Genomic DNA, 22,988 nt, shown 5'->3' on the forward strand with positions numbered 1-22,988 from the left:
CATGCGTCATCTATTATGATTTAATCCGTGTTAAGGACACAAGGATTTGACAAAAGGATCACAAGTTAAGCCATGGATTGAATGGGGGGGAGGGGGGATTGGGGTGAAAAAAGAATATCCAAAATGTATTGGGGAAAACCCCAGCTGTCTTCAGCCATACATGCAGGCTTTGTGTTTGGAAAGTGTGTTGTTATGTTTGGTATGGAGCTGCTGGTTTGTGGTGAGATGTGTGTGGGCGGGGTGCCAGCCCTGTGTCTGTGTGTTTGTGAGTCTCTCTCACTCTTTTACGGTTGGACTGAATTCAATTAAACGCAACTCGATTGCCTGCCTGTGTAAATTCACACAACACTGAGCATTAACTAAGAACATTTACGAACGTGACGGTGAAGGAAAACAGTGTGCGAGTAGACTAATAATACACACGGCAGAGGCAACAAAGCAGAATTGTGTAACCAACGCAGGTACACTGTGGCCTCATGCACCTCAAAACATATAGACTCTGTCGGGTGGAAAACTCGTATACAAACATATAATGTCCAAACTTTTCAGGGTTTACATTAAAACATAGCAAACGTAGCAGAACGACAAGCTCGACACGCTTGTAGATCTGCTACTTTTAATGCTTTTGCATGCTGCTGTAGCATGACCTAGTAGGGCGAGGAGAGAGGTTTCTGCCCGACAGCAACGTATATATATGCCCTGAGGCGACAGCGGCCTTGATGACCCGCTCACATCTTTTTTTTACTTTGTCGATTGGCAGTGTCATACAAAAGTAGCAAAAAGAAATAGCAGATTTAGTTTGAAGTTCAAAATGCATGAGTTAGAATGGCATGTCCAGATTAGAATAGGGATTCCTGGGTGAAAGTGGTGAAGTGTGTCCGGGGTTTATTAAAACCCATTGAGACCTGAGACCAGATTCTACAAATGTCTTCAAAAAAAGTTTCTGAAAAATCAGTGGTTCTCAAACCATGGCCGCCGACATCCATCTGAAAAGATGTTGTACCAGGGACCTCCCAGGAGCAAAGATTTGAGTTTCAATGTTTGCTATTGAAAGAATTCAAAGATTTTCACACAGTCATTTTCACAATGTTTCTAAAATAGCAGATCTACAAGCTCGTAGCGTGGCACTCGGTGCCGTGCCCTAAGAGCTTGTATATCTGCTGTTTCTCAGCAGCTGAAGTTTAAAATAATGGTTAAAGTGCTTAAACGCTAAGGTGACACAGATGTGTTCCAGGTCTTAATGGGCTAATATGTAACCAATGAAAAGTAACAAGATCTTGTGACTAAATAACTATATTGGTATACAGATTGTAACAGCTTTGGACAGCAACAATCTATAACTAGAAAATTATAATACATTATTTTCATAACCAATGACGTACATCCTTTAAACTGCCTTTTATCGTTGTCTAGTGGTCCCTATGATCTGACACACACACACACACACACACACACACACACACACACACACACACACACACACACACACACCAGTGTTGTTCTATAGGTAACCATGGTTACCTGGAGAAGTGTTCCTTTTCAAATCTTGAAGTGCACAGTAGACATCTACCGGGAGATGTTAACCCTTTACACACACACACACACACACACACACACACACACACCAATCATTGGACCGGCGTGGTCACGTTGCCAAGTGTTGTGTTGGCATTGAGGATGTAGGTCAAGGCAGTCAGTGGAGCAGAGCGAGATAAGGGGGGGGGCTATACTTTGATGATGAGGACCATTTTGTGTGTGTGTGTGTGTGTGTGTGTGTGTGTGTGTGTGTGTGTGTGTGTGTGTGTGTGTGTGTGTGTGTGTGTGTGTGTGTGTGTGTGTGTGTGTGTGTGTGTGTGTGTGTGTGTGTGTGTGTGTGTGTGCGTGTGTGTGTGCGCGCGTGCGCGTCATATTTTCGTGTTTTCACTGTTTGTTAGCTTTGGTAACAAACAAACTGGGTAGCTCAAAAACATCCCTGTCTAAACAAAACAGTGAAAATGCCAAAATGTGAGGGAAATGTGTTCCTGCGGGTAAACACCACCACACTGCTACAGTGGCTGATGACTGCTGGTAATGGGAAATTATGTGTTTACATATACAAATATATATACATGTGTTTGTTGTGTAAACACATGGCAAAGTTACATACTATACTAGATAACTTTAAGTAAATAAATGAGGAAATGTGACCTGGCCTCCGTTTTGGGTCAAACGGGAAGTGAGTTGTTGTTTTCAGAAGACGTCACCTTTTTATTCTGTCCGTAAAGAGGAACACAAAGCTTCGCCCCTCTGACTCAAAGGTAGAGAGAACACCTCGCTGTACCTTCTTATTCTGTCTGTAAAGACACCTCTGACTCAGAGGTATAGCGAGATAACACCTCGCTGTACCTTTTTATTCTGTCTGTAAAGACACCTCTGACTCAGAGGTATAGCGAGATAACACCTCGCTGTACTGCTACTGCTACTGTATATGTATTAGTGTTAGTGTTAAGCCAGCTCTCCACCGAGGCGGCGGCAGAAGGGTGGGAGGGAGAGCACCCTCATTGGCTATTTAGCTCGTCAATCAAAGCACGGGTAGAGAAGCTGAAGTGATGGCTCTGCAGAGACGGTTTTTGTTATTGTCGAGAAGCGACGGGTTGTCACGATAATAAATAATAATATGCATACTAAATGACTGCTTGCATAAAAGCCCCAACAGTACTGCTGTTTACTTTTATCATTTTTATTTATATTATCATTGGCCGTAACGTCCACTTCATCCTCTGATCATTGTCAGAGCTCCCGTTGCTCCAGACTCTATGACAGAAGCATTTGGAGATTGTGGAAGGCAACAGTCTGGCTCCAGAGACTATGCTGTCTATGTAGATGTCTTAGATTTCCGGCTTGTTCTTGACATGCCTCGCTTTACTGGTATTTTTATCCTTGCTCTCCCCCCCACACCCCCCCCCCCCCCCCCTCTGTTCCTTTATCTGTTCATGTAACCAAAAATGGAGCTGCATGCACAATAATAATAATAATCTTTAAACCTGTGATGTGACGATAAAGATTGTGATTTAGGGGGTGTGTGTGTGTGTGTGTGTGTGTGTGTGTGTGTGTGTGTGTGTGTGTGTGTGTGTGTGTGTGTGTGTGTGTGTGTGTGTGTGTGTGTGTGTGTGTGTGTGTGTGTGTGTGTGTGTGTGTGTGTGTGTGTGTGTGTGTGTGTGTGTGTGTGTGTGTGTGTGTGTGTGTGTGTGTGTGTGTGTGTGTGTGTGTGTGTGTGTGTGTGTGTGTGTGTGTGTGTGTGTGTGTGTGTGTGTGTGTGTGTGTGTGTGTGTGTGTGTGTGTGTGTGTGCGCGCGCCAGTAGGTGTGCGTCTGTATGTCCGCAGATGTCCAAGATGTAATTGGCACGCGAGGAAGTAGCAGGTGGCTCAATTCAAGGCCTATGATGTGATGTTATCCTACATAATATAGGCTGTGAGTTTGTGTATGCTAGTATACTTGCAACTAAGGGCCAATTGTCCCCACAACTAGTGTAGGGGTGTGTGTGTGTGAGTGACTGACTTACTTAATGGAGACGGTTGGCACCGATCAAAAATGTTGGTTTATTGTTAAAATAAAGGGTTTGTGGAGTTGTGGTGTACTATTACATTCATAGTTGCGTGTTGGTGTCGCGCGCCAAGAGTTGCCAATCTATTCTAGATCTGCTATTTTCAGCCTTAGGGTTAAGGATTAAAAATGGTTAGTGCCCTCACAAGTAAAGTGCGTGTGTGTGTGTGTGTGTGTGTGTGTGTGTGCCTGTTTGCATCATGTTTACCGTGTGCTGGAAAGTGTCATTTGCATGTGATCATGTTGGGGCTTTTTGATTCCCCACACGTCCCTCGTCCTGCTTGTCCTCAGATGTTAATCGACACGCGTGTGTGCGCGCACACACACACACACACACACACACACACACACACACACACACACATACTCACGCCTCCCCAGAGAAGGGTCTGCCTTTGATTTGTTTTTGAAGTGGTCCGCCTGGTTTAATCTCCTTATAATCACTGTTTGTGCGTGCGTGCGTGCGTGTGCGTATGAATGTGTAAAAACCCCTGTGAGCCAGGATAATGGCCCCAGCTTAATGGCCCCAGTTTAATGGGACCCTCCCCCTTTATCCTAGAGATTCTATGCTATCCACAAGCCTCATAGCATCATCTCGACATCATGCTATTGTCTGTTCACAACTGAAGCCAATATATCTGTCGTACAATGTATTGCTCATACTCTCACTGTCGGGTGGAAACCTTGTATGTCCAAAATGGTAACCTGTGTTCCAATGGATTCAATGTAGTTACATTGACAGTTACAGTTACGTTTACAGTACTACAAGCTCTAGTCTAGTTAATCCTTCTCATTGGTTCAATTTTTATACAACCCACAGACCAACCTAACCACTTAAACTTGCATGCATTTTAACCCATTTAGACCTGATGTCAAAATAATAAAAGTCTTCTGAAAGAATATATACCGGCATTCAAAGATTTGTGCCACATTTTCACGATTTTTCAAAAATAGCAGAGCTACAAGCTCGTAGCGCGCCACTCTTTGAGGGGCGCTAGCCGCTCCTATAAACAGCTATAGTGTAGATTCTGTCTTTACATAAACATTAAGTGCCATTGACAATGAATGGAGAATTTACGTCATATGTGTGTGAGCAAATCGGCACATGTATGTCGTTGGGAACCCTTGGCCAATAAGGGACCACCATTCTTGATGATGATGTTGTACGATGGTTAGAGCTCCCCTCACTTTACGTCATGGGTGTGATTTTTAACATTTAATATCAATTATCTTATTGTTTATGTCCCTCAAATGTATTTCTAATGGTTTGAGTCATTTCTGTCTGGCTTCTAAATCACTTTGAGCTGCAGTACCACGATGTCCTGATGTGGTGGGGCGCTGTGTATGCTAATCATTTTCTCTGCCACCCCCTCATCCCAGCTGCTCCCCTCCCATATCTTTGACTGATTATGAGGCCCACACCCCTTCCCACAGTCCCCAAAGATTAAATGCTAATTTGGAACTGGAGATGTGGAGGGATTATACAAAGTAGGGAGATGACCTGTGATATCACGTGTACCTCCAAATCAGTTGGCCTGTTGTGAGACCACTATACATAAAACCCAAAATATTGGGTATTTGTGGGATAGAAGACACGTAGGGGAACCCACAAAAACCCAACAAATAAAAAAGTTGAATTTCATGTTGTAGGAACTTTAATAATTTTATGGCAAAAATAGCTGATCTACAAGCACACACTGTGTTGCGTTTCAACACATTGAGAACTTGTAGATCGGAGAAAAAAAAGAAAATGTATATGAAGATACAGTCTCTACAGCAACGATATGTTTTATACAATATCTGATCCATACTCATATTCTATGTACAGTATTTATATCATGTGAATTACATTTTTTCACATACAGTTACTTACTTTACAAACCTTTACAAAGGACATACTTTCCAGCAGACTTTTTCTTTTTTTTTTCAAAGAAGTTCTGAAAAGTAGGGGCTTAGTACTGACAGACAGGGTGACCCTATAAACCAAAACATACTGTATACTAGGGTTTAAGTGTTAACAGTATTTCATGTTTTGTACAGTAAGTGGTGTGTTATTATTGGTATAGTGAGGCTTTACGGATGGTTGGAGAATAAATCATTATACCCAGCGTGCATGCCTGCATTGCAGTGTGGCTGTGGTGAGGATAAGTGTGTTTGTGTGTCACTGGGTCGTCTGGTTTACGTAACTTAACATGATGTCCCTAGGATGTGTGTGTGTGCGTGCGTGCGTGCCTGCGTGCGTGTGTGCGGAAATAGACTGTGACAGTGATTGGATGTTTGAGGCGATATGAAACAAAACTGATGCATTTTCATGTTATTTTTCAGAGAGAGAGAGAAAGGGGGGAGGGAGAATAAGAGAGCAAATGAGAGAGAGATGTTATTTGTCCCAAAGGGTTTATATTTATACAGTGAATTGACCAAAGGGTTTATATTTATACACAGTGAATTGAATGCAGCACATCGAAATGCGGCTGCCAGTTGCATCAAATGTGTATCCCAGGCTTACTTTTCCCATGTGGATGCATAACCTTTTTTTTTCTGACAGCAAATGCACAATTATAATGTGCTTTGTGAGAAAGTTCTTCTCTATGTTGCAATGTAACACAGCTCTTGTTTACACATTTCTCCATTACCATTTCATTGTATACCTTGTTTTGGTTTTGATTGTCTTGTTCCACTTTTTGCTTTGGCGATGTAAACGTATTGTTTTCTCGTGCCAATAAAGCCCCTTTTGAATTGGAAGAATTGAAATGGAATGACAGAGAGGAGGGAGAGAGAATAAGTGAAAGAGAGAATAAGCGATAGAAAGAGAGGGTTCTAGTTTAATTAGGCAGACTTACCCCCTTTTTGAAACTAGCTCCTTGCCACTCGCCCTACACACTTCCACTTGGTTTGAGCATAGATATATAAATCATAGTGACGGCACTGGATGGGAGGTGAGGAGCTTGTTTAAAAAAGGGCCTAGTAGAGTAGCCAGAGAGAGAGAGAAACCTGGCTATGTTCAATTCAAGTGAAGCTTTCTGAGTTTCTGTGCATTTTTCCAAATGCCATTTAATTTTTGGGTTCACAAGTATGAAAAGAGGAATTCAAGCCATTTGATTTTAATTGGATACCATGGTCTACAACTCTACATGCTCCCAACACGTGTTTTGAGCTTGCAGAACGGCGATTTTTTGGGGCAAGTAAATTTGGTGTTGAGGGGAAAAGAATAGCGGTCCACATAGACATTACATACGCACAAGTGACACAACCATGCCACGGACATGCACGCAACCATGCCGCAGACAACGTCAACCTGAATGTCATGTCAGTTGTAAAGAAAAGTGGGTGAAATTATTTTGCCATACAGGCTCCTGCATCATTTGAAGTTTTCTGGAAATTGGGAAAATAATAGCTATAGCCAGAAAACAAGGACAATAGGTCAGTAGTAAATAAGTAAATGCACGAGGTGCATGGTTAAAAACAACTCATAGACAGCTCTCGGTTCCAGTGCATGCCCCCCCCACACACACACGGTTGGTAACAGTTCAACAGTCTTCACACAGGAAGAACACGGACAAAAGGCTTTACATCCACACATTAGTCATGTATTATTGGGGTTCCAGCTAACAAGCAGCATGGAGTCTCTGAACTGACTGGTTGAGCTGCCAACCAGTCAGTGCACTGAACCCATGCTCCTTATTGGTTCTGAGCAAGTCTACCCCCATGAAGGTAGTTATTAACACACACGCACACACTGCATTGTTGTATTGCATTAAGAATGTGCCCTGTTTTAAACAAAGAATTCACTCTATTCTTTAACAACATTTATCAAACCGTGTCAGTGTCAACTGTCCTTGGAGGTTTGTGAACCACGCGGTTCGCATACCAGTGTAAGCTACGATCACGCTTCTTGTCCCGTGTTGCTATGTTTTCATCGCAGCTGACGCTCTGCGTGTTATAAACCTGACAACCTGAAAGCCGTGTTATACATTTGTCCTGCACGTCACTGCGGTGTCTGTGTGTTTGGGATGAGACAGCGTTGGCTGTGCATAATGAGCTCTGGCAGACGCCTTCAAATGAGCGGCGAACGGCGTCGTCCGTCACGTGCCCGTGCTCCGTGAGCGTCCCACCGGGCGGCGTGCACTGTCACTTTTAACAACGAGAGGCTCTATGTGGAAGTGACAAATTATGATGGAGTACATTGCTTCATATTTTAATCCATTCTGGGCGGGAACCCCTTTTGGTGTTGGCATTACGTTATGCTTTAGCTATTGAAAAATAGCAGATCTACAAGCTCATAGCGCGGCACCAAGTGGCGCGCTACGAGCTTTGTAGGTCTGCTATTTTTGAAAAATCGAAGAACGACTGACATGGAAACATAGCTTTTTCAGAAAACTGTCAGGATGTAGAAGACATTTGTAGAATCTGATCTCGGGTCAGAATGGTTTAACCCATTCTGAACGGGAACCCGTTTTGGTGTTAGCATCGTGTCGTGCTTTAGCTATTGAAAAATAGCAGATCATAGCGCGCCACCGAGTGGCGCGCTACGAGCTTGTAGGTCTGCTATTTTTTGAAAAATCGAAGAACGACTGACATTTTTTAGAATCTGATCTCAGGTCAGAATGGGTTAATCAGACCAGTGTGTGTCCAGTGGAAACCTCGTGTGAATCTGATCTCCACTCCTCCCACCAACATCTTTTGTTTGTCGTCTTTTGGCACACGTGCGCTGCGCTGCGTGGCGTGTAGGTGGACGAGCTGTACGAGGCCTTCCTCATCCAGAGCAGACTGCGTGACGGGGCCAGTAGGATGAAGCAGGCCTTCTCCTCCTCTCCCTCCACCAAGGGCACCAAGGACAGCATCGCAGAGGTCAACCGGCGCTACAAGGAGTACACCGAGGTAGGAGAACAGAGCAATAGAATACTATACACAACACTTATCAACCGGCGCTACAAGGAGTACACCGAGGTAGGAGAACGGAACAATAGAATACATACACATCACGCTACAAGGAGTACACCGAGGTAGGAGAACAGAACAATAGAATACATACACATCACGCTACAAGGAGTACACCGAGGTAGGAGAACAGAACAATAGAATACATACACATCACACTACAAGGAGTACACCGAGGTAGGATGAACAGAACAATAGAATACATACACATCACGCTACAAGGAGTACACCGAGGTATAGGAGAACAGAACAATAGAATACATACACATCACGCTACAAGGAGTACACCGAGGTAGGATGAACAGAACAATAGAATACATACACATCACGCTACAAGGAGTACACCGAGGTATAGGAGAACAGAACAATAGAATACATACACATCACGCTACAAGGAGTACACCGAGGTATAGGAGAACAGAACAATAGAATACATACACATCACACTACAAGGAGTACACCGAGGTAGGAGAACAGAACAATAGAATACATACACATCACACTACAAGGAGTACACCGAGGTAGGATGAACAGAACAATAGAATACATACACATCACGCTACAAGGAGTACACCGAGGTATAGGAGAACAGAACAATAGAATACATACACATCACGCTACAAGGAGTACACAGAGGTAGGAGAACAGAACAATAGAATACATACACATCACGCTACAAGGAGTACACCGAGGTAGGAGAACAGAACAATAGAATACATACACATCACGCTACAAGGAGTACACCGAGGTATAGGAGAACAGAACAATAGAATACATACACATCACACTACAAGGAGTACACCGAGGTAGGAGAACAGAACAATAGAATACATACACATCACGCTACAAGGAGTACACCGAGGTAGGAGAACAGAACAATAGAATACATACACATCACACTACAAGGAGTACACCGAGGTAGGAGAACAGAACAATAGAATACATACACATCACACTACAAGGAGTACACCGAGGTAGGATGAACAGAACAATAGAATACATACACATCACACTACAAGGAGTACACCGAGGTAGGAGAACAGAACAATAGAATACATACACATCACTTATCAACCGGCGCTACAAGGAGTACACCGAGGTAGGAGAACAGAACAATAGAATACATACACATCACTTATCAACCGGCGCTACAAGGAGTACACCGAGGTAGGAGAACAGAACAATAGAATACATACACATCACTTATCAACCGGCGCTACAAGGAGTACACCGAGGTAGGAGATAACAGAACAATAGAATACATACACATCACGCTACAAGGAGTACACCGAGGTAGGAGATAACAGAACAATAGAATACATACACATCACTTTATCGGTGCTGGGTTAGAAAGTGACGCCAGAAAAATGAGAAATTAACCCGCACACGCATTTGCTCAGATTTTTTTATTTATTTGGAGCGTTTCGAGCCAAGGCTCTCTTCATCTGGTCGAAACGTCGGCAATAAATTAGGCCTAATAATTGGAGCAGGTGAGTGTGCGGGTTCATTCTTATTTTTCTGGTACACTGAGGTCGGAAAACACAATCACCTTGACTCTGAATTTTCACAAACGGACATTCTCACGGAATCTATCTACGCTGATGTCCATAGCCGCGTTTGTTTGACATCCAAAATGTGTGTGTGTGTGTGTGTGTGTGTGTGTGTGTGTGTGTGTGTGTGTGTGTGTGTGTGTGTGTGTGTGTGTGTGTGTGTGTGTGTGTGTGTGTGTGTGTGTGTCACTTGAAGGCACTTGTTCACTATAATGACCATCCACACCCTGTCATTCACACACACACACACACACACACACACACGCACGGCTTGCGCGCGGCTACTTATACCAGTTGGCACACACGCCTGTCATCACCGATGCTTAAATAAACTGTCCTACTTCCTGTGTTCTGGATGGCTTTTGTCAAGCCCGCTTCCTGACGACTTAATGACTGTCGTTGTTGTGCTTGTTGTTGTTGTTGTGTGACAAAAACAGTGCTGTTTACCTGACTGTGTGTCTTTAGCAATAGTTCTCAAACATTTTGGACTTAGGGCACCCCATGCCCACACAGACATAAGTCCACAGAACCCCTAAATGTGTCACTTTGTACTTCTATTCTAACGATTGTTTTTTTTATTTTTATGTCCTAGACCTAGAGTACTTGATCATACTACTGCGTCACACAAACGTATCAAAAGTAGTTGAAATGTGTCATGAAGCTTTGGGGACCTAGCCTCGCGTAGCGACACTAATATCACTGCGTGGATCTTAGTCTCGTTCCTCTCGGTGTAAGATTATTTTCTGCAATGTCCCGCCCCCATATTTGCATACTGGGCCCTGGTTGGTCCTAGCCTGGTTCCAGACGAATCCGGTTGGCTCGTCACCATTTCGGGGGCCATATGCATTGCAAAGGCAGATGAACGCGAGGTTTATTGGGGACCCCACCAGGGGTCCAAATGGACCTGTAGGGGTCTAACTCTAAAGCCCAAACCACACCAAAGGGTCAGGTCAGGACAACACGGTGTTTATGGTCAACCACACCAATGCAACTAATTGAGTTGCATTGGTGTGGTTTACCTTAAAAAAAAAACGTTTTGTCCCGACCCGTCCCCCTTTGGTGTGGTTTATTTAACAACAGCCCGTTCAGGATAAAACATTAATAAAAGAAATAGCAAAAGTAGGCTACCAGATCAAGTAGGGCATACATTTTCGATGCTGTTCCTTGAAATTAAAAACGTTGAGAATCACTGATCTATGGGAAATGTGTGTGTGCGTGTGTGCAGAACATGAACACGTTTGAGAGCGAGCTGGAGAACCTGCTCGGGGAGTTCCACATCAAAATGAAAGGTGAGACGTGATAATTACCCTACAAATAGGTTGTGAATCTTGATAATAACCTTACAAATAGGTTGTGGTGGGATTTTCATGACGATATAATAACGACGGTAACAAACACAATTTGTATGTCTGGTTTTGGAGAACACAGACTATTGACCCTTTACACCTAAATGAAACACATCCTCAATAAAAGGGCAGTCTCATCAAAACAGTAATTGGGACCAAGTAAATATATATCCCATTTTCTTTATGTTTTACTACATTTGTTTTATTATGTCCTTAAAGGTCCGCTGACATGCCCCGAAATTAATATGGGTGGTACAGCACATCACGTGGTCTGACTGAAAACAGTTTGAAACAGTTTGAAACGGGGCTACGGCGCTAGCAACAAGTGGCTATAGGTCAGGCTAGCGTTTTTGACGGTACATTTAGCGTCATATTGGCTATAAATGTAATTGAAAAAAAATATTTTTTCGCCAGAAATGCTTAGTTTGAATGCAATTGAGGTTGGCGTGGGGTTTTTTAGGGGAACTGCAGCACAAGCGCAAATTTTGGACTGGAGTCCCATGTTCCCCCGGTCGCCAACACCCCTGTCTGCCCGCTCTGAGACCTCTCAGCCCCGCAGCGCGACAGTCGCGACTACGGACGGTCTGCTGTTGTCTGGCCGCTGTGAGAGCAGCGCGACTACTGTTCTTTTCCCCTCTCAGCCGCAGGCTGACATGTACACCCTCGCTCTCACTCTGTAATACCGTAGTTAGTTACCACAACATTGTTCAAGTGAACTATAGTGTGTTTATGTTTGTATTCATTGTAATAATAAATATCGCTATGCCGAGGCATAGTCTTGCGGACGAGATCATGAGCCTCTACGGGGGACTGGGCATGTGTGTACACACACAGCATAGCAACTTATGCTACTATTTTGGTGTCACATTTAGCTTGAATACTGGGTGAAAGTCTCATTCAAAAAATTAATTTTTCGCAACATTGTTCAGGTGAACTGTGTGTTTATGCTTGTTCATTGTAATAATCAATATCGCTATGATTATTTTATTTATCGCCGCGTCGCTCCGGCTCCGCATGACAACATACAGTCTAGCCCGTCTCAGATGCAGGCTGCACACACACGGACGGACGGACGTATAGTCTCTGGTACGCACACACACACACACACACACACACGCAATGGCACGGAATCTGCCTCGGGCGTCTGTAGCTCTCTTCCCCGCTGTCATGCACTATAGCCGTGTGTGTGTGTGTGTGCGTACACACATGCCCAGTTCAATGCGGGGACCTGACCAGAGACTATACGTCCGTCCGTCCGTGTGTGTGCAGCCTGCATCTGAGACGGGCTAGACTGTATGTTGTCATGCGGAGCGACGCGGCGATAAATAAAATAATCATAGCGATATTGATTATTACAATGAACAAGCATAAACACAGTTCACCTGAACAATGTTGCGAAAAATTAATTTTTTGAATGAGACTTTCACCCAGTATTCAAGCTAAATGTGACACCAAAATAGTAGCATAAGTTGCTATGCTACCACGGCCACCAAGCCCGGCGAGCCCGCATAGAAGTCGTTGGGGAAAGCTTTCGCCACCCTGACGTCAGAATCATGATAGCATTGTTTGATAGCAGTTATTAGCTCCCGAGGGGCGTGTCAGTTCTCCTTTAACGTATTTATTATGTCTTCCATACTGGTTCCTCTCTTTGACCTATTTCCTCTCTAGATCAGGTATGTTTAATTGTTTTGTGGTGTTGTTCCCAGGTCTGGCTGGCTTTGCGAGGCTCTGTCAAGGAGACCAATATGAGGTAAGTCACTGTTGTGATAAAAAAAAAAACGAATAATGCTGCTTTAACCCATTCTGACCGGGCACCCATTTTGGTGTTAGCATCATGTTATGCTTTAGCTATTGAAAAATAGCAGATCTACAAGCTCATATCGCGCCACCGAGTGGCGCGATACGAGCTTGTAGGTCTGCTATTTTTGAAAAATTTGAAGAACGACTGACATTTTTAGAATCTGATCTCAGGTCAGAATGGGTTAATCAGACCAGTGTGTGTCCCGTGGAAACCTCGTATGAATCTGATCTCAGGTCAGAATGGGTTAATGTAGGAGAACAAATAAAGTAGCCGATGGACAAGCTCACGGTTGTATATAGCATATTTTTGCTGAATGTTTGCATGTTATGACTTACCAAGAATAGGGACGCTACGGTTAAATCTGCTTAGTCAGCGTTAGGAAATAAACTGAATTTGAAATTGAACGTACATTCAATGTATGGAGAGAGAGAGAAATGCTTAATTATTGTATTGCCAGATACGTTTCTAAACGTACAGAAGAAGTTAAAGGGTTCTCATCAGCGTTGCACGGGAGGATCAGCTGTCTTTCTTTCAGCCCGTCTTCATTTTTCCTGACTGTTACCTCGTGGTGTTTTGTTAGATCTTCATGCGATACGGACGCCAGCGCTGGAAGCTGAAGGGGAGGATCGAGGTGAACTCCAGACAGAGCTGGGACGGAGAGGAGATGATCTTCGTGCCTCTCATCACCGACCTCATCAACATCAAGGTACTGACCGTGTTTTTTTAAACTTAAATTATCCAATTAAATATACTGTTTTTGTTTGTTTCTTAGTTTTGTCCCGCCACCCTAAAAACAAAACAAAAAACTGAAATATTCCGATGGCACTTTATTCCAAAGCAACAGCTTTTGTGAAGTATTATTTCGTTTTTTGTATCCCATTATACTAGGGAAACGCCACATTTATAGTTTGAGTCTCGAACTGAACAGCTTCTAAATCTGTTTCCATTCGTCCCTCCCCCCCCGTTGTCCTGCTGGTTTCCCATGTTAATGAAAGCCGTCGCCTCACTCACTCATTCCACGTGTAGAGTTTCACGTACATGGAGGGGAATCAGCGCTCCGGTGTAATGTGATGACTTGAGGCTTGTCAATGCTCATTTAATGCATGGCATCATTACAACACGTCGAGCAGACCTGCAGATGCACATGTCTTTATTTCAAGACCCAACATTTGGAGTGTGACAGATATGAATAATGCCTTTATTGCCATTATAGGAAGCATGTTAAAACAGGCTCTGCATCCTTATATCATTTGGCATTAGTCAGTATGGTTGCATACTAATGCCACTGAGACTGTGTTTTTTTTTTTTTTGCTATGCATAATGCATACTATTGTATAGCGTGTATACTGTTTGTATAATAGTTGTTTTTGCCTAAGCATGGGACAGGATACTCTATGGGGATACTCTAATGACACGGTTATGTTATTTTTGTCCTGGGTAGTGCAGGCTATTGTAGAGAGTGACCCTTATTGCATCCATTTGGTTACATTTATACACTGACAGTTAAATTAGCAGGGCACTTGAAATTAAAAGGATTGGGAAACGGACTCGTAAATTGTGCCACCACAATTATGTTTTAATCGCTTTCAGGTTGCCCTATCACAGTATTTTAATTTATGTCAATGTGACCATATCTGTCGAGACACACACACACACACACACTAATTCACACACCGACGGCGGAGGAAAACATGAAAGCACCAACCTGCTCATGGGGACCAATTTGGTGCTCAGCATCTTGCTCAAGGACACTTTGGCACTAACTCTGGGGGAGCCCGGGATCGAACTGAGAACCTTCCGGTTCCCAAGCGGCCGCTCTACCCCCTGAGCCGCTGGTGTCCCAAACAATTTTGAATTAACATGAATATTCTCTTCTGGGGGTCTCTGGCACAAAACCTTTTCAGGTGGGGGTCCACGGCCAGATAGGCTAGATATCAAGGTGCTTGACCACTTGAACCACTGCCGTAGACAGATGCTGTAATGACTGAGGTGTTTCCAAAACGAGTGTTTCACAGGGCTGCTTTAATACGTGTGTGCGTGCGTGTGTGTGTGTGTGTGTGTGTGTGTGTGTGTGTGTGTGTGTGTGTGTGTGTGTGTGTGTGTGTGTGTGTGTGTGTGTGTGTGTGTGTGTGTGTGTGTGTGTGTGTGTGTGTGTGTGTGTGTGTGTGTGTGTGTGTGTGTGTGTGTGTGTGTGTGTGTGTGTGTGTGTGTGTGTGTGTGTGTGTGTGTGTGTGTGTGTGTGTGTGTGTGCGTGTGTCAGGTGACGGAGCTGAAGGGTCTGGCCACTCACCTGCTGGTGGGCAGTGTGATCTGTGAGACCAAGGAGCTGTTTACGGCCATGCCCCAGGTGGTGGCTGTGGACGTTAACGACCTGGGCACAGTCAAACTCAACCTGGAGGTCACCTGGTTGTAAGTACACCGAAATCATCACACAATCTGACATGTGACAACGTTTGGGTATTTTACTGTGGTATTTAAAGCAGCACTGTAGTTTGGGGTATCACAAATAACATGGCAGCCAACGTCTTTGACTTCATTACCCAAGAGTCTCTGCAAGCATGTACGGCGAGGACGTGCTTTGATTGGCCAGTCTTCTCTTCGACTGGCAGTTCTGCCCAAGACCCCAGAGCCGCTGGCCAACGTTGAAGCATTGAAACTGTACTGGCCAAAGCTGGAACTGCAGGCCAGCGTTTTTTTGCCCGTGCATATAGCACGAGTAAACCCCATGCAGCAGGGACCCCCTGAGTGTATACATGTATGAAAGGATGATTATTGCTTAAACATGTAACTTTATCATTTTGTGGGACATAATATGCTTTGTAGTTAAAAAGTTGCATAGTGCTGCTTTAACCACTGTAGTCACTAGTCTCTACATACAAACAAAATGCGCTATATGCGATGTGTCGTGAGCTTGTATGAGATCACCACAAAATAGTGATGCAAGGCTGAAATTTGTGAAAACTATGCATCTATTGACATAGTAAATATATAGCTTGTTCGGGTAGTAAGCAGTCTATGGTAGTAAGCAATGAATACTTTCCAGTATCTCCTGCCATCTGCTGGCGTAACGTGGCCATTGCATGTTTGTACATTTTAAGTCAGTGGTTTTGCAAGCAGAGTTAAACAAATTCTCATTCAGTTTTAGTCTACTTTTATTTGACTGAATGTTTTTATATCTACAGTTGATTTAATCAACCATTAAAAAAAAAAAAAAGCTTTGATGGCGTCATAAAAAATGCCTGATTTGTGGACCAGTTGCCAAAAAAAAGCTGATCTACTGTACGAGTTCACAAGGCTTTGTCTGTTTACTGATCAATCCACCGTCCACTGTGGGGTCTCTCTCCATCCAGCCCGTTCGACGTGGAAGACCTCACCTTGTCCTCCGGCAACGTGAGCAAGGCCGCCGCGCTGCAGAGACGCGTGTCCGTCTACAGCCAGGGCACGCCGGAGACGCCTACCTTCCAGGACACCGCCTTCTTTGTGAGTCACACACGCATACACACACACACACACACACACACACACACACACACACACACACACACACGTTTTATCTTGAGACTAAAGCCGAAGCTTGTACTTCTAAGGTGTTCCAAATCTCAGCAGTATCACAGCATAATAATATGGCTGCCTGCATCATGGTCATTCTTCTTTTCAGGTCAATTATGAGTTGAAAACTGCCAATTATCCAAGTTTATTTGACCCCTGTGTTTTCTGTGAAACTTTTGACCGTTGGAGCCTGCATTCTGTACACATCCAACCTCCTAACTAACACAACTCATTCCCCCCATATCCTCCCCTCGCCCTTTACATGTCCCCATGTCGCAAACCTCTTACTCGACCCCAATCTGTGCCTTCCTCCCCGTGCCTCCCGTACCCTTATATGACAACACCCCCCGTCCCCGTCCCCATTTGCCTGTTGCACGTTTGCGTAAAGAAGTGGCGGCCGCATCCCGTGGAACGCCAGCGTCTGTCCTTCCTGCATGCGCTCCGAGACAGCTTGCTGGAGAAACTGAGGCGCAGTCGCTCGTTCGGCGATCTGGCCTCGCTCCGGCCGAGGCCCAAGTCCAGCCTGGAGGTCTACGTGAGTGCAGTGTGGACCCCCCTGCTACCTACCAACACCCCCCACTCCCCTAACCACCCCCTCCCTGTCCTCCCGCCTTCAACCGGTGTGACTTTGTGGCCTTTTTCATGTTGACGTGACGGCATGGACGTGCTTCAGTCGGTGCATGTGGACTGTTTGTGTTTGCATGGCTTTGATCTTCATCTCTGGTTGCTGTTGATGTTGGTCTTCCGTCTGGATTTGCACTGAGGTTTATCCAGACTAGATGAATGAAGCTACAGCAGGTTTAGACAGAGGAAGGGTTGGGGATCCTTCAGGATTTTAAGTCCGGTTCCTTAACAATTCCCCTTGGTGTACATTTGTACACTGTCAAAGTTATAATGGTCCTTTAAATTAAAACGTTTAAGAACCACCGGTATTGACAATGTGATAAAACCACTTGTAGAAACGATTCCAAATGTGATTCCGGTTCCTCGGTGTTGGATCTGGTTCCTCTTTTTCCCCCGGTTCTGAATCCCAACCCGAAAAGGTCAGAACAGGGGAGGGAAACCACATTTAATCTACGAGGTGATCACTTGAGTTGATCAAAAACTCTTTTGATGTGAATAAGTTTCTCCCCAGATGGCATAGTATTATTATTATTATTATTATTATTTGAATATTCTTGCCTCTGTGTCTCCAGTCCACGTTGCCGGACGACATCTTCGAGAACGGCTGCTGTGGGGGCATGGCCGAGTGCAAGCGGCTCTCCTTCACCTTCTCCGACACGTCGGCCGGCTCCACGGCCAGCCCCAGCCCCGCCCCCAGCGCCCACTCTGCCGCCGCCTCGCAGTCCAACCCGGAGATCACCGTCACGCCGCCCGAGATGGAACAGCACCCGCCGCCCCTCCAACACCTCCACGCCACGCCGCCTCCTCACGCCGTCGCCACCCCGATGCGGGAGGACTCCATCGCCGAGGAGGAGAATGCCGAGGAGGTGAGATTACAGCCTTAACCCATTCTGACCGGGAACCCGTTTTGGTGTTAGCATCATGTTATGCTTTAGCTATTGAAAAATAGCAGATCTACAAGCTCATAGCGCGCCACCGAGTGGCGCGCTACGAGCTTGTAGGTCTGCTATTTTTTGAAAAATCGAAGAACGACTGACATTTTTAGAATCTGATCTCAGGTCAGAATGGGTTAATCAGACCAGTGTGTGTCCAGTGAAAACCTCGTATGAATCTGATCTCAGGTCAGAATGGGTTAACAGCCAAGGCCTGAGGAGGCTTAACAAAAGCTTTTCCCCCGGCAGCCTGTCGGAGCACTAAATGAGGACATGGGCATCTCATTTCATGTATACATGCCGACGATTGGGTCAATGACTCTCAGTATGTAGGGTATACATGCTCGACTTCTTTGCCACAATCGACTATGCTCTTGCTGCTATTGATTTGATATGCTCTTTACCCGCACAGTTAGATATACTGTATCTCTATTGTTGTTGTCGGGCAGAAACGACTCGGGCAGAAACTTTTTTTTGTGGGTTTTCTTTGTAAATTCCGCCATGCTGGCTTGCTTGCAGATACAAAAGTAGCAGATCTACAAGCTTGTGACATGCAAAACATGCACAACACACGGTTATGCAACTGTGCTATTGCTGCACATCGATCAGATAATGCACCCATCTAAGACCAGATCCGTTTCTTATTTGTATTTTTATTCTTCTCTTAACCCATTCTGAACGGGAACCCGTTTTGGTGTTAGCATCATGTTATGCTTTAGCTATTGAAAAACAGCAGATCTACAAGCTCGTAGCGCGCCACCGAGTGGCGCGCTACGAGCTTGTAGGTCTGCTATTTTTTGAAAAATCGAAGAGCGACTGACATTTTTAGAATCTGATCTCAGGTCAGAATGGGTTCATCAGACCAGTGTGTGTCCAGTGGAAACCTCGTATGAATCTGATCTCAGGTCAGAATGGGTTAAGGTGTTGCAAAATTGTTTTTTTACGGGAACAACATTTCACTATAGCTTGTACTTTTATAACTCGGTGACAAATAAACCCTTCTGGATTCCCAGGAGGAGGAGGTGGAGGAGGAGGACGGCGGCGATACGAGCAGCAGCGGGAGCCGCGCCAACACGGGCAGCCTGGCCAGCGGCGACGAGGTCGGCGGCACCGGTGACCTGGACTCGGAGTGGGAGCGCACCGAGTCCCAGCGCCGCCGCTGCTCGGGCTCCGGGGCCGCCTCCCTCTGCTCGGCCGTGGCGCCCGAGGACGTGTTCCTGGACCAAGGTTAATATTATTATTATTGGTTCTTTTCTTTTTTACATTCTCCATACAAAAAAAGAATTCTGTTTTTTTTTCTTTTTTTTTTAAAGCGGGTTAGGTTTTATTTGATGGAAAAGGCTTAGTTTTTGTTTAGTTATTAGTTTGAGTATTTTTAATATATAGATAATATAGGCTAAATATTGAAATATGGAGTATTTGTCAGGGGCGAGATTCAAAATGCTCAGAAACATACAGTGTAAATAGGCCATCTAAAGCTCACTGTGAGCTTGTGGATGGCCTAATTTCAATATTTTTCAAGACAAATATTGGCTATTAACAAAGACAAAAAAAACAAGGAATTTTTTTCTATGATTTTGTTTAGTTTTAGTAGTATACTTTACAGGTTTCAGTTAGTTATAATTTTTGTTTTATAAATCCTTGTTTTTTTTGTTTAGTTTGTTTTCTTTGAGTTCTGCCGTGGCAAATGCCAGGATGAAACTCATTGTCTGCCCTATACATAGTGATACAGTCAAGCCACTAGCAGGGACCCCCCTGAGTCTTATGCATTTATGGAAGGATGATTGTTTGTTATTGTTTCAACATGTAACTTTATCATTTAAAAATAAAGTGACATAGTGCTGCTCTGACATTAACAACCCTGTTCCGCTGGACAATGCAGACGAGGAGCTGAAGCCAGTGGAGCTGGACACAGAGGAGCCCGGCAGCCTCACCAGGCAGCTGGTACGCAGGCTCACCTCGTCAGAGATGGACGCGCCCACGCAGGGCGGCAGCGCCACCGCCGGGGGCAACGCAGCCGTCTCCTCTTCAGGTAAGGCTTATTTTGTCCGTGTAGTGTACCGACATACTGTATTGATGACCCCTGCGAAAATTTGCCAATTATTTGAATGACCATCAACCAACTAAAAAAAACGGCGTTGCCGGTGAACAGGCGTGTCGTCGGGCTCCTCAGGCTTTGCGGGCGAGGCCGGCAGCAGGGTGCTGATGGAGGCCGGTCTGGAGGAGTCCATCCAGAGTCTGCTCATGAGGCTGGAGGCTCTGACACAGCGCTGCCGAGAGCTGCAGGACCTGGAGCAGGAGGTGATGCGCCTGGAGGACCTGCTCAAGGTGAGGACCATGTATTATCTTCATTTATTGCATGGCTTGGTTGAATGCTTGATTCTGATTGGTCAATCGCTTAATAGGGCAGCTATTAATAGGGCGGCTGTGGCTCAGGAGGTAGAGCAGGTCGTCCAATGATCCCTGGGTCGGCGGTTCGAATCCCGGCTCCTCCAGTCCACATGTCGAAGTGTCCTTGGGCAAGACACTGAACCCTACATTGCCTCCAATGAGTTGGTCGGTGTGAGCTCACCACCATTGGTGTGTGAATGTGGGAAGTGAGGACGCTGGCGTCGACTGTTCGCCGCTTCACCTCCCAATGTATGAATGAATGAACCATTGTAAAGCGCTTTGAGCACTTGGAAAAGCGCTATAAAAATGCAATTCATTATTATTATTATTAATTCAGCGGTGAGTTATCTCATCATAATGACCACCTCGGCTTATCCCTTACACATTGCTCTCTACTAGGCAGACACTGGCTTCATCTTAAAGCCAGTGGCGGACAAAGTATATACTTGAGTAAATACTCCATTACGCCATTTCACTTTCAAACACGTTTGGGGGTGATTTTAAAGTCTACCCCCAGACAGTTTTTATGTTGCTTGATTCAGTATTTACGTAATAATTTTTATCCCACGATTTTGTAACCCATTTTTCACCCCTGTGTGAATTATCTAATGTGATCCTGGGCTCTACACACCAACCTAGTCCCCATGGGGGACATGGGGAGAGCAACGGACTTGAACTCATGCTTCCTTCATGCCAAGTTGGCAGTTGCTCCTTTACACCTGACAGGGGGGGGTTTCCCTGGTTGGAGGCAGGGGGAGGCAGTTTAGAGACTAGAGTATTTAGATGCGTGATATAAATTGTATCAGATATTTCCCACTTCCTACACAGTATATAAATGTTTTTTTTAATACCAGTCCGGTCGGTGTCAGGTCGGTGGGATACACCACAAAAGGCTCTGGTCAGGCTCTGCCAGTGGACCTAATGAGCCCAAGTCCACCGGTGCAATCCCCCAGCCTCTGACTCAGCCAATTGATTGCCATGGAAACCGCACACTTGCCATTTGATTATTTAACCATGCAGTCCACTTTTCACAGTCAGTTCTCACTCTTCAGACACAGGCAGGCAGGCAGGCAGACAGACAGATACAGAGATCTCCATAATGGGACACGGACAGACGGTTAAAACGGGCTCTTTGAAATGTCAATGGGTTTGTATAGGATGGGGGTGTGTGTCTGATATGTAGAATCAAGCAACTTAAAAACTGTCTGGGCTCGAGGTATGTAATCAGTCTTAACACATTCTGTACAAAACACGTCTGGAAACGTCATAAGGATCAGAAACGAGTAATACCTTAGACGTCTGTGGACGTCCTAGCGACGTCCAAACGACGCGGGGCGAGATAATAATATTCAGAATTATTCCTATTTTTTTTTTTGGCATTTCGCTTTTCGCTTGCCGTATGCTAACGCTCTGTGCAAATATTAGCTTGTCATTGACTCCCATGTTAGCGCGGCGGAAAGAATGACTCGTATCTCCTCATCCAGGGCGCTCTCCGTGGTGATGAATGGATCGATATGCTGGCGCTGCATTTCTGCTCCTCATCCGTCTCTCCCGCAAAATATGAACGCTTTTTGGAGTTTATATAAATATATTAAGATGATCGGGGATTATGAGCTCACTTTGTCAAGTCAATTTTTTTAAGAAAGTATTTCCGGTTCATGGCTTTCAGAGTAAAAGCGATCAGACTACTCTGGCACTATAAGGGCCTTTATTTCGATGCACGTTGGCGTACTCAATGTGTTAACCCATTCTGAACGGGAACCCATTTTGGTGTTAGCATCATGTTATGCTTTAGCTATTGAAAAATAGCAGATCTACAAGCTCATAGCGCGCCACCGAGTGGCGCGCTACGAGCTTGTAGGTCTGCTATTTTTGAAAAATCGAAGAACGACTGACATTTTTAGAATCTGATCTCAGGTCAGAATGGGTTCATCAGACCAGTGTGTGTACCAGTGGAAACCTCGTATGAATCTGATCTCAGGTCAGAATGGGTTAACGCGTTGTCTCCTCTGCGTCCATCAGTGTCGTCTGCCAGGCCATCGCAGCCGCTCGTCCAGCCTCAGCCTGACGGTGGAGAGTGCCCTGGAGAGCTTCGACTTCCTCAACACGTCCGACTTCGACGACGAGGACACGGGCGACGACCCGCCCCCTGTGGTGGTGGTGGGTGGGGGGGGCGGGACCCCCGCCTCCGCACCCCATCCCCTCGCACACAGGGCCCCGTCCTTTGACGTGGACGGAGATGCTATCGGGTGAGTGGTCTACAATCAGATTTAT

The 22,988-nt window shown here is 45.0% G+C and overlaps 1 protein-coding gene across 3 annotated transcripts in view; it reads left to right on the forward strand.

The window, feature by feature from the left end:
• Positions 1-22,988, forward strand: part of ripor2 (RHO family interacting cell polarization regulator 2) — a 127,674-nt gene that overhangs the window by 87,888 nt on the left and 16,798 nt on the right. Inside the window, exons 7-18 of one of the 3 annotated variants that reach the window (XM_080788202.1) lie at positions 8,312-8,461; positions 11,297-11,360; positions 13,124-13,167; positions 13,799-13,924; positions 15,479-15,627; positions 16,569-16,698; positions 17,159-17,302; positions 17,964-18,257; positions 19,343-19,550; positions 20,206-20,355; positions 20,476-20,651; positions 22,737-22,963. In XM_080788202.1, the coding sequence (XP_080644328.1) occupies positions 8,312-8,461; positions 11,297-11,360; positions 13,124-13,167; positions 13,799-13,924; positions 15,479-15,627; positions 16,569-16,698; positions 17,159-17,302; positions 17,964-18,257; positions 19,343-19,550; positions 20,206-20,355; positions 20,476-20,651; positions 22,737-22,963 (1,862 nt within the window). Of the gene's footprint in view, positions 1-8,311; positions 8,462-11,296; positions 11,361-13,123; positions 13,168-13,798; positions 13,925-15,478; positions 15,628-16,568; positions 16,699-17,158; positions 17,303-17,963; positions 18,258-19,336; positions 19,551-20,205; positions 20,356-20,475; positions 20,652-22,736; positions 22,964-22,988 lie in introns of all 3 variants that reach the window. The other 2 variants (XM_080788201.1, XM_080788203.1) reach the window with 2 other exon arrangements.

Source organism: Protomyctophum bolini (genome assembly GCF_963924005.1).
Source record: "Protomyctophum bolini genome assembly, chromosome: 17".
Lineage (NCBI taxonomy): Eukaryota > Metazoa > Chordata > Actinopteri > Myctophiformes > Myctophidae > Protomyctophum > Protomyctophum bolini.